Source organism: Urocitellus parryii, chromosome 14 (genome assembly GCF_045843805.1).
Source record: "Urocitellus parryii isolate mUroPar1 chromosome 14, mUroPar1.hap1, whole genome shotgun sequence".
Classification (NCBI taxonomy): Eukaryota; Metazoa; Chordata; class Mammalia; order Rodentia; family Sciuridae; genus Urocitellus; species Urocitellus parryii.
The window spans coordinates 23,430,891-23,443,606 of NC_135544.1; the positions used below are offsets into that span (position 1 = coordinate 23,430,891).

At 32.1% G+C, this 12,716-nt stretch overlaps 1 protein-coding gene across 3 annotated transcripts in view; it reads left to right on the forward strand.

Annotated features, from left to right (window-relative positions):
• The window catches only part of Zdhhc2 (zDHHC palmitoyltransferase 2), a 68,298-nt gene that overhangs the window by 48,719 nt on the left and 6,863 nt on the right, over positions 1–12,716 (forward strand). For all 3 annotated transcript variants that reach the window (XM_026389452.2, XM_026389454.2, XM_026389453.2), the window contains exons 8-12: positions 1,360–1,492; positions 6,307–6,433; positions 6,758–6,850; positions 9,702–9,814; positions 11,730–11,809. In XM_026389452.2, coding sequence (XP_026245237.2) covers positions 1,360–1,492; positions 6,307–6,433; positions 6,758–6,850; positions 9,702–9,814; positions 11,730–11,770 — 507 coding nt within the window. In that variant the 3' untranslated portion in view covers positions 11,771–11,809. The remainder of the gene's footprint in view (positions 1–1,359; positions 1,493–6,306; positions 6,434–6,757; positions 6,851–9,701; positions 9,815–11,729; positions 11,810–12,716) is intronic.

A 12,716-nucleotide genomic window follows, 5' to 3' on the forward strand; every position in this document is an offset into this window, starting at 1 on the left:
TATATATTTTCCCAAATCTTAAGTCTTTATTAAATTCATGGAAAGACTAATGTATTCTGATATAAAATATGACATGTTTAAATAATCACTTCTTAATTTATTTTAATGTATATATTTTTATGTTACTGTTCTCAGGCAAAATTGAGAGTTTATTAAATATCTGAAGATATTCCTTGTGAGTGGCAAATAATCTTAAAAAGCAATTTATTCCTTGTCAGAATGGCTTTAGTATTTTCATTAAATTATCCTTTATTATGGTGAGAATTTCTGAATCATTGGATCCATTTTTGAGGTTTAAACCAAATTTACTACCAAAGAGTTGTTGAATACCTACTATGTGCTAGTTAACATTGCTAAGTACTAGCTTCACACAGATGAAGGGATCTGCTTGTAGCAGTTTCCAGCTTGAGGAATGATCCCTAACAAATGCCTGGGAGGATATTAATTCACTGCTCCTCATTCTTGTGAGTGGTTTTCATTCCAAAACACAAATATATTTGAAAAAGAAGGACCAGAGTTTTCAATGGGAAGACCCCACTGTTGAAAACTACCAATGAGGTCTTATGACCAGTGTCAATCTGACAGTTACTGTAGAGAATCCAACAATTTTATCTGATGGGTCCTCCACGCCAGCTGGGGTGCCTCACTAATTACCCATATCCCCACGCCCTCCATTCTAGAGCCAGTCCAAGTCTCCTTTGACATACCAACAGTGACGATCAAGCTAGTTTGCTTTGAGGTGGCCGATTTCAGCCAATGGACATTATAAAATTTATTTTAGATAGGTGTAATTCACTAATGTTGATCTTTTCTGTGATGTTATTATTTAAAATAGCTTGGAGCATTATTGTGGATGTGTTGTTATATGTATTCTTTTAGTCAATGCTGTTGTTTGCAGTAATAGAAAACATCAATGAGAATGGTAACTAAATTGTGCCAGTTAACCTTAATAATAAAGCTATTTAAACATTTGTGAATCTGTAGTATGTAAACAAAACATGTCAGATTTAAAATATTTTACAGTTCCTTCTATCTCATGTCCTACTGTTATAGTTTATACTATGCTGTCATAATTTTTCTGATTTGACTATGCAAAATAAATACCCCCAATTTTAATCTTTTTCCAGACACATATTCCCGCAAATATTTAATTTAATATGACAAAATATATATTTCTTTTTTCTCCTAAAGTTTTAACACCATGTATCTTTATCCATATCTAAATCTATTTAAAAAATTATTAAAAATTTATAAAAAATTTATTTATAAAAAATTTTAAGCAAAAAGAAACTTACTTATAAAAATAAAAGGATAATTTCCCCTTTGACGAAACATGTTATTTTCTTCCTTTCTTTATAGAATGGCCTACCTGATACTCAAGCCAAGTTCCATATTATGTTTTTATTCTTTGCTGCAGCTATGTTTTCTGTCAGCTTGTCTTCTCTGTTTGGCTATCATTGTTGGCTAGTCAGCAAAAATAAATCTACATTAGGTGAGTATTAAATTATTGTAGTTGACAGAACTTTTAAGTACATACGTAGATACTCATTGAAAGTTGCCATATGATTAAACATCCACCTATCCTGAAGTGGTAAAAATCATTCTTATTTCTCACATTTTTGTGTGAGTGGATAGTCACTTCGACATATATAAGTTCATTCATTTCATGCATTTATTGGTCATCCATGCTGGGCAAAGCATTGTGACCAAGAGCACTGTGAATAGGGATAGTTGTACTTTTTTCCTTTGGTTGCCTTTATTTCTTTTCCTTGACTAATTGCTGTAGTTAGAACTTACTGTATAATGCTGAATAGAAGTAGTAAAGGAGACAGTCTATTGAGGGGTCCCTAAATTAATAATGAAACATAAAAGTAATTACAAAATGCAAAATAATTTTAATGAAGCAAAGAGAATGCTCAAGTGTGAATAAAGGACTGGGGATGATGGAGGAAACTTATTTAGAATGAGCTGGCAGGAAAGCACTTACTACAACAAAAAGTACTTAACCTAAGCAGTCAGCCATGAAAAGAGCCAGAGCACGTCAGGCAGAGAAAATAGTATGTTCAAAAGCCCTATAAATATGGGATGCAGCTAAAGCAGTTCTTAGAGGGAAATGAATAGCTGTAAATGTCATTCTAACAAGGAAGAAATATTTCAATCAATAACTTTCTACCTTAAAAATGAAAAAAAGAAGAGCAAATTAAACCCAAAGCTAGCTGAAGGAAGGAAGTAATAAAGATAGGAGATAATGGAAATAAATAATAAAAAAATTACAGAAAACCAATGAAACCAAAAAAATTGACAACATTTATCTAACAAGGAAAAAAGTGAAGACTCATCACAAAAATCAGAAGTGAAAATGGGGACATTGCTACTGACTTTTTAGAAATGAAAGGATTATAAAAGATTATTATGAACTATTGTACATTAGAAAACCTAGCTGAAATGGACAAATTTCTAGGAACAAACAAGCCATCAAACTGATTCAAGAAGAAACAAAAAACTAAGACAAACCTATAACAAGTAAAGAGATTGAATCAGTAATCAAATGGTTCACAACAAAAAAAAGCCTGGGACAGTTTGGCTTCACTGTACATTAACAGAGAAAAGAGAAAAACATGTAACACAATTTAACACTCTTTCATGATTAAGAGGAAGCACACTTAAAAAATTAAGAGTGTGAAGGAACCTCCTCAACCTGATAAAGTGCATTTATGAGAAATCCACAGCTAACCTCAGACTCAGAGGTGAAAAACTGAAAACTTTCCTTTTAACATCAGGAACAAAACATGGATATGTCCTTTATTACTGCTATTCAACATACAGCAAGATCTAACCAGTTAGAATTAGTCAAGGAAAAGAAATAAAGGCAACCAAAGGAAAGAAGTACAACTATCCCTATTCACAGATAACATGATCTTATATAAAAATATCTAAAGAATTCACAAAAAAACAGTGTTAACAATATCTGGATAGTCAAATAAAATCAATAAGTGCCAAATCAGTTATGTTTCTCTGTACACAAAAAAATGAAACATCCAAAAATGAAACTAAGAATATTATTCCACTTTTCAAAAGTTTTTAAAAGAATAAAATACTTAGGAATAAATTTAACCAAGGAGGTTCTAGAGTAGCACACTGAAAATACAAAGCATGATTGAAAGAAGTTAAAGGAGACTTATAAATAAATGGTAAGATTCCCCATGTTCATGGACTGGAAGATTTAACATTGTTAAGATGGCAGTACTACCCAAAGTGATTTATACAAAATGCAAAAGCTGATCCTCAAATTTATATAAAATTATAAGAGGACTCAAACAGCCAAAATATCTCACCAGAAAAAGAACAAAGTTGGAAGATTCACATTCCTGATTTCAAAACTATAATGATCAAAACAGTGTGCTACTGACATGACGAGATACATACCTCTATATTTGTGCATCTCCTCATTTGGTTGTGTATTCTTAATTATATTACGTTATTACACACATGCATGTATGCGTGTACACACACACACACACACACACACACACACACATATATTTCCAGGAATAAATCCATACATCTTTAGTCAATCAATTTTTAACTAGGTTGTCAGGACTATAGATGGAGAAAGACTAATAGCTTTGTCATGTTGCTGGGAAAACTTGAATTCATAGGGCAGAAAATGAAATTAGACCCTTACCCCATAGCATATACAAAAAATTAAAATTGAAGGGGCTAGAATCTCAGCTCAGTGGTAGAGCACTTGCCTGGCATGTGTGAGGCCCTGGATTTGATCCTCAGCACTGTATATAAATAAAGATCTATTGACAACTAGAAAATATTTTAAAAAATTAAAATCAACCAACGATCTAAACAGAAGTGCTAAAACTATAAAACTTAGAAAATGCATCTTCAGGAACTTGAAAATGGCAATGTAGTCTTAGAATACCAAAATCATGAGCAACAACAGAAAAAAATAACTCCTTATTTTTTTCTGTTGTTGCATGTTCACTTTTGTGTACCACAGGATATTATTGAGAAAATAAAAAAACAACAGAATAAGAATAATATTTGCAAAAAATGTATCTGACTAAGGACCTCATATGCAGAATATATTAAGAATTCTTACAAACCAACAACAAAAAGACTCAAAAAATTGGCAAAGGATTTGAATAGACATTTAGGTAGACATTTATTTAGAGGAAATATTCAAATAATCAACAAGTACTTTAAAACATGCTCAACATCATTACTCAAACCAAAACCATAGTGATGTATCACATCACACCATTAGGGTGGCTGTAATACAAAACTAGAAACAAGTGTTTGTCAGGATTTAGGGAATTTAGAATCCTTTTATAATTATGCTGGGAATATAAAATGGTGTAGCAACTATTAAAAACATGTTGGTATATTCCTCATATGGTAGAATTAGCGTAAGAGCCTGCAGTGCCACTCCTAGGGATATACTCCAAAAATTGAAAACAAGAATCTAAATGGATGCTTATATACCAGTGACCCTAAAGAACTATTTACAGTAGTCAGAAGCAACCCAAATGCCCATTAAATAATGGAGAAAATATGGGCATATCTATACAAAGGAATATTCCTCAGCTATAAAAAGGAATGAAGTACTGACACTTGCTACAACACACATGAACCTTGAAAACATGCTAAGTGAAAGAAAATAATCACAAAAGATTATGGCTTATATGATCCCATTCATATGAATGTCCAGAATAGGAAAATCCATAGAGCAAAATCGTGTTAGTTGTTGCTTGGGGATAAGGACAGAAGGGACTGGAGAGTAACTGCTTAAGGGTATAATAGTAAAACTATTGTGGAACTTGATAAAGGTAATTATTGCACAGAATTTATATTGAGTGCCATTTGGTTGTTCACTTCAAAAAAGATTTTATGTTTTGTGAATTTCACCTCAGTTTTTTTAAAAAAAGAAAATACAAGAAAAGAGCTAGGAATACTTGAGAAACCATCTATGGGGTTGGAGCATAAGAAGCTAAAGAATGAGAAGTGAAAAGTAAGCAGAGACTTAGCTACATAGTTTCTAGGCTAAGATTAGGAGCTTGGGAATGCAACTAGAATTTAAAAATTCCTTTGATCAGAAAGGAGCCTTTAAGCTATGAGATCCCATGATTATTCAGTGAAGATTAATTATAGTAGATAGTTCTTGTTCATTTTTAACATTCAGGCAAAATCCTATTACAGCACATATTATTAGAAAAAAATTTGCTTTAATAAAGTAGTTTCTAAGCAAGGTGTCTTGTTTTCCAATTTCAGTTTGGACATTTAAATTCTAATGCATTGAAAGTAAATGAATTGTTTCCAGAAGCTTTTAGCTTCTAGATTTGAGATTTAACTTGTAGCACTGAAAGGACTTCCTCTGGGTAATATGGCCCTAGTTTTCAAATAACTCTTTAACCTGGAGTGGCAAATGCAAAGGATGTTGCATTTATTATAATGCAAGTGGACACAACTTGTGGTATGTCTAAATCACCACATTTTTCATAGAACCCAACTTCTAGTTAATTTTTTTTTAAATTTTGGGAAAAAATCATTATACTTAAATGTTAGTTCATATTCCAAAAATAAAATTTTAGAATTTGCCTTTCAGTGTTATTCAAGAAGAAAATGTAGTATTCTGGAAGGAAAATTGATGACCTTGTTCAAATCCTACATATGTAATTTATTTCTTCTGTGATCTTGGGCAACTCCCAGAACCTTACTCAGCCTCAACTTTGATAGGCAAGTGGGCACAACCAGATGCAATGTATGGTTATGGATTGTATCCTGATTTGGACAAACACTATACAGTGTATTTTTGGGTCATCTGGAAAATTTTTATGATTAAGTGAGAGAAAATTTCAATAATATTGAAACTAGAATTTGTTAACTTCAAAACAGTTATACAATATATGTAAAGTATACTCTCATTTTGGTTAAAAAAAAACTCTGTATATTTGAATATATATCTATTGCCCTTCCATGTATCCATTCAATTATCTATCAAAAGATCCAGAAGAAACAAAGTTTTAACCTATTTGCTTACTTGTATTTTTAAATGTTTTTACAATGCACATGTACAGCCATAGTAGTAAAAGGATTAGTTGAGAATTAAAATAGGCGTGATATTTTGAAAAGATTAGACAATCTGTATGTCAGGGCTACTAGTAGGTACATATTTACTCACAGGGTGGACATTGATTTCCAGAGTTTCTTCATTTAATTTAATTATTTCTAAATATTAGGAACCTCTTGTTGATTTGTTCTTTATTCATGCAGTTGCTTTACCATCTCTTCTAGAGGCATTCAGAAGTCCAGTGTTTCGACATGGAACAGATAAGAATGGCTTCAGCTTGGGTTTCAGTAAAAACATGCGACAAGTTTTTGGTGATGAGAAGAAATATTGGTTGCTACCCATTTTCTCAAGGTACTTTTGCTGTTAACTTTTTCATGTTTTAAACTAATGGAAGCAAGTCAACAAAGGACAATTTCAGAAAAAGTTTCTGTTCCATAGGTCTATAATTCTGTGTAGTGACTTCTATTTTTAAGTAATATTTTATGATTCACTATTACATCAATGTGAACATGAACTAACTCATCCTCTCTCTAAATATAAACAGTGTATTGAAGCCAGTGCTGATCCACATATTTTGCATATTACTTGCTCTGCTTTCAGTCATTGGCATTGTAACAGGGTTTTACTCCATTGTCTTTTTCCTGATTCAACTGTAAGTTTTTATTTTAATTATAGTCTAGGTGATGGCTGCTCTTTTCCAACTTGCCTTGTTAACCAGGATCCTGAACAACCATCCACTCCTGCAGGACTGAATTCCACAGCTAAAAAGTAATCCCACACTTTTTTCTGCTTTATTTTCCAATGAGTTTTATTCTTGAGTCCTTTGGTTACAGGAGTAAACATAAGAGAGTTTACTGCAATGGTTTCCACTTGGAATGAGGGAGAGAGGAGAGTATGATTGGGGAGGCAAACCTGGGCTGCTTAGATTGTGTTTATGAGGTTTTGCTAATAGTCTAAGGGATAAGTACACAGGTTCTCTGTACATTTCAGTTGACTGAAATATATTATGATTTTTTTTAAATGTAGCACTTAAAAATTATAGGACAAAATTAGCTCCTCGTTTTTCTAGTGAGCATGCAAAGGATAAAATTCCCCTCTGACCCTCCATGTCTTTCCTCTCTGGTAATTTTTATGAAGATCAGAGAAAATTCTCTGTATCAAGTCTTTGGAGTTCAGATGGATCCCAAGGCACCTGTTTGATAATTCTATTAGTAATATGTCCTATAACTTTTTTGCTGTTTAAAGACCTCAAAGTATTATCAGAACCTTTTTATTTTTTATTTTGTTTAGAGAGAAGTGAAGGGGTCTGGGAAATTTGTTGTCTGGAGACTTTTGCTCCAGCTTTAAGTTTGTTTTGATTCAGTCTTTCAAGAATTTTAAGATGGCAACAGAACTGAAGTTTAATTCTGACTTTGCTACTGTCAAAAGGCGATAGTAGTTAAAATTTTTAAAATGCTGATGTAAGTTTTCATTGGTTTGAAACACTAATTTTTAGACCTTTATGAAATATTTATTTGAGTATCAACATACCTGTAATGTTTAAAGGAAAATCAACAACAAAAGCATAACCATGATATCATTCTTTATTAAATTTTGGAGACTTTCTTGGTTGCTACATGTCACATATACAGGACTTACATCAGTGCTCCTTAATTTGGGGAGTGAAAAAAGCTTGAAAGAATAGTGCTCCTTAACTATTATTTTTTTTGTGTGTGAAAATGTTTTATTGATCACAGTATTTTTTCCTGTGGAGCTTGGAGTGAGCTCAGAATCCTTCTCAAGGCAGGGTTTCTGGCAACAATTCCAAAATCACTTTAAGTTGTCAAAAGAGAGAAAACCATTTGCAGCTCCATCTTTAGAGTAAGTTATGGACAGCTAGGTTCCATCAGTTAGTGACAAGGCCATTCTGATGTAGTTCATGTGGATATTCAAAGACATCAGAGCCTCACGGGTCATGTTTTATGAGTTTGGGCTTGGAAATTACACAGCTAAATGTTAGTGGATTTTGTTATACATCAGCGCAGAGAAATCTAGTTTTAATAAATTATTTAGGATAAGCCTTCAAGCTTTTATAAAATTTAACAGTAGTTTGCAGTAGTCATTTTTACCCTTGTTAAATGGCTTTTGTAGTTTAAAAATTAATGGGTATTGTTCGGTTTGGGGAAGTTTTTAGTTCTGATAATGTTACCCAGCTAAGTGATCTTGACAAATTACCCTTATTAACAGATCTTCCCCTACTTGTCTGAATGGTGTGAGTCTTCCCTTTGTTTACTTTCTGCTCAGGTATAACTTTACACTAGAGGCCATCTTAGTGTCACCAGGCTATTATATGTTTAATTTATTATTTTTCCTTAATTATCACACAGTTCCATAAGTGCAAAGAATGTGTTCGTTGATATATCAGGTCTCAAAAAATATTATTGAATGATTGGATTGTGTCCACTTTGTAGCGTTCTGTTAGCCTTAAGGAGTCTCTAAACCAGTCCCTAGTTAGCATTCTCTGTTTTATTGCCTCTTTCTTGAAGAATATTAAGAGTTAAAGTAAAAAAGATTTTTGTTTATGAGTAGGTATAAATCTCTGCAGAAACATGCTCATTTTAAAAATTTACCTCCAAAATTTTAATAAGGAGCTATTAAAGCTGCAAAAAATATTAAAATGTTATAAAATATTAGATATGAGGTAATCATTAAGGAGCAAAAGCTTAACCTCATATCCTTAAAAACATAATAATTATATTCAGCTAAAATATGTGCAGTTAGTTTTTGGAAGAATTGTAAGTAGATTTTTAAATTATAATTTCTATTTCAGGATATTCTAAAATTTTGCTAATACCTTCTATGCCCAGAATTTTTCTCTAAGTGGACTATTATTTTTTGTATGTTTTCCACATCATCCAACATGTTGACATATGGCAGGTCCACCTAAACTTTAAAACTTAAGTTTCAGAGGAAATTCTTTCAAGCCTTTTCACTCCCCAAATTAAGTTCTCGTGAAGTCAAATGTTTTCAACATTCCTACAAGATAGCACTCTCATTTGTTCATAGGGAGGAGGAGAATTCTTTGTTCAAGATCATTTAGGTCACTTTAGAAACACTACCATGGTTTTTCTCAAACTTATCTTCCTACTGTCACCTTCATATTTTTTCCATATCTATATATCCCAAAATTAATATTTTTGTGTAATATATCTCTTTAAGAAGGATACTTAAACTTATTTTTCAAGCAAACTTCATATCACAGTCATAAATAAAAAAGCTATTATAATTTGCCATAAACAGAATAAAATCAAGTATAAAAATGATCTTATTAAGTTTGAATTAGATTCCCTTATCTGCTAAAATCTGAGGTTAAGGATTATTCTCTATATTAATAATGTAAATTTTCCAAGGTTAGAGATTATCATGTTATTTATGATGAGAAGGAAGAAAGGAGACTGAAGACAACATTTTTCTCCTTGTGAGTCAGTGTCTTTTAATGTCTTATCCTTGTCGTCCCCAAATATCTTGGATACCTCCTAAAATCGTCTTGTATTACAAGTGGTTTGAGTTTTTCATATTTTGAGAAATACTCAACAATACTACCAAGAATTCACCTGTGATGTTCATTATTATTTATCAGTCCTGAAAACCATCAATTTCCTGCAAAGCCATTGAGAGAGTCCCAGAGCCACCTTCTTACTGATTCTCAGTCTTGGACAGAGAGCAGCACAAACCCAGGAAAAGGCAAAGCTGGTAAGGGTGTGCTTATTTGGCTATTTTTAAATATGCTTTAGTTTTAAAAAGGGGCAGTGGTGAAAAATCTCACTGTTTTTCTACAGAACTTTATTAATTTTTATACATGTATTTATAAATATATATAAATATGTCTTTATAAATGTAAGTCTATATATAAGTATACACACACACACACACACACACACAACCTTTGGAGTCAGATGTCCATTGTAAATTTAGAATAATTTTGAAAGAACTCTTTGTGAGTTGTTTTAACATCTGTTAATAGAAAACCATTTTATAGAAGATTATTTTTTTTCCAGTTTAAAGAACCAAATCTTTATCACTGCCTGTTTTTTTTTTTTTAAGTAGTGATAGAAATAAATTCCAAATACAAAGGATTACAATGAAAAAAATGTAGTCAACTCAGGCGGTTATAAAATATATCTTCTGAAAAGTACTTTAAATTAATTATGTAGCTCTGTTTTTGACTCTTAAGATTTCTATTCAGCTTTAAAATATCTATGTAAAATGATTGCATAATTTCCATAACTTAAACTGCCTGTAATTTCTTCATATCTCACACACAGTTCTTTTGTTATTATTGATTTTAATCTTTTGATTACTTAGTTTATTAGCAAAGAACAATCAAGGCTTTGAAGTCAGACTTGTTTACAAGACCCAGTTTGGACACCTGTTAGTGTGTGGTATTTGTTACGATCTAACTTCCTTTGGGCTTAGCTTCCTTATCCTTCAAATACTCTGTTTCTTGGGGTTAGTCAATATTAAGTGAGGTGATTGTAGTGCAGGTGTGTGGGTGTCCCCAGAATGACTACAAAACCAGACACCCACAAGTAAGGCCCTGTTAGCCAGGAAATTTCCAGATTGACTCATTTTAGCAGTTTTTCAGACATTTTCTTTGTTTCTAGTTCTTTTTTTTTTTTTTCAAATTCACGTGCTTCCTGACTTGGTTCATTGTACTTTAAAGTGTTTACTGATTTACTTGAAATCTCTTTGGGATTTAGTGATAGTGGGAAGTAGAGTCCAGAGTAAAAATTCTCATCATTATTTAATATATAAGAAGTCAATTCTCTTAAGATCAAAGTTTTTTTTTTTTTTTAAAGATCATATTTTGAAGGCCATTTGTGTCCTCTGAAGATCCTCGTGATCTGAGTGTTCATAATTTAGTCCCTCCCTTAACCCACCATTTCGCTTTCTAGTCTATAGGAAGGAGGCATTGCATTGACAAAAATTGATGGCACCTGTTTGCCATTTGAGTTTATCACCTTCCTTAGAGGCAAAGAAGTGATGAAAAGTTGGGGGTCAATTGTTTGGAAGAGCAACAAAGAACTCCCTTTCTTCCAGAAGGGATAGACACTCTATCTGATAGTCTACATCGACTTGGAGATGATTGCTTGATTTTATATGCTATTAATTATTTGGCATTTACATTAATTTTCTGTTAAATTGATGAATGAATTGAGGAAACTAGTATAGAGGAAAATGTAAAGGAAGGAAGAATAAAAAGAGAAGGAGAAGATGAGAAAGGACTTAAAGATTGGTTTGAAGAAGGAGGTAATTAGGTGAGGAAACTTGATCTGAACGATTTAATATCTTTCACCATTTTGTTCTTTTACTTCCTCATGTAAAAATGCAAAATATCGAACACATATTTACATTTTTACATTTCTAGCTCTATTTTTAGTGGCTTTGATGTCTGTGTGTGTGAGGTGGGGAGAAAAATCCTGGCTCTAACATTGGACAGGGTGTGAATGCATATGTTTGTTCTTCTAGAAGTCATCTCCCCAGCCTCCTTACTATATTCAGGGCACCTTTGCAAGTATTCTTGAGAATTATTCTTAGGTGAATAAACATTTCTCTGTCTGTTTGTTCAAAAACAACCAAAAATGTTAGTTTATTTTCTTTCTTTAAGGTATGAGCAATCCTGCATTAACCATGGAGAATGAGACTTAACTCTTCAAGCGAAGTAAATTCACACTTTATACAAATAAAGTAAGTTTCCCCTTTATTTTTATGTTTTATATTTTTAACAGTTTTTTAATTTATTAGAGTTATTAATTCCCATAAATATTGTTTATTTTTGCATGTAAGATGTCTTATGTGACCTGTGGAATTTCATTAATTATCCTGGGCCTCTGGACATGAATTTCACTTCAGGTTAATTTGATAAAGTATAGAAATAAGTTAATGAAAAAGTTATTTATATATGAATGCATTAAATGGCAGAGATCAACTCTTTACATTTACTCAAACATTGCTTGTCATTTCATAGGATCATAGAATTTATCATCTTTATTTTTTTCTAACATTCAGGATACACAATTATCATATCTTTGACCATCCTTTAGCAGAATCTCACTGGGTCCAAGTATAAGATGATTTTGTTTTATTAGCACAAACACCTGTCATCCCCATTTTTAGTCACAGTAGGACCTCATAGCATGTAAATAATAGGTGCTCCAAATCATTTTCTTTAAACTGTAAGTTTTTTTTAAACTTGTTCCAAGTCACTTTCCTTGAAATCTAATATGTTAATAAACTTCCAGTAAGTAAGAAGGGAAAATGAAGAGAACCTTTGGAATAAAGCCATTAACATCTAAACAAACATAAGAAATATAGTTTTGTAATAAGCACTATATAAGGAATCAAAATTTAAAGTTGAGATGATTCTCAACATAGTAGGTTCTCAATCTACTCAAAACCGCAATCTAGATTCCTAAAGTTTAAGAGAAGCAACCAATTAGCACCTAAAACAAAATTGTTTGTGTCAAAGTCTTTCCTGAATATCTGATTTTAGCTGTTTGCTTTGTTTTGGTTGTTTTAGCTGTTTGCTTTCTTTTGGTTGTCATGTAATTGACAGAAGGATGCGAATCTGGTAATTCACAATTTTAGTGTTTTA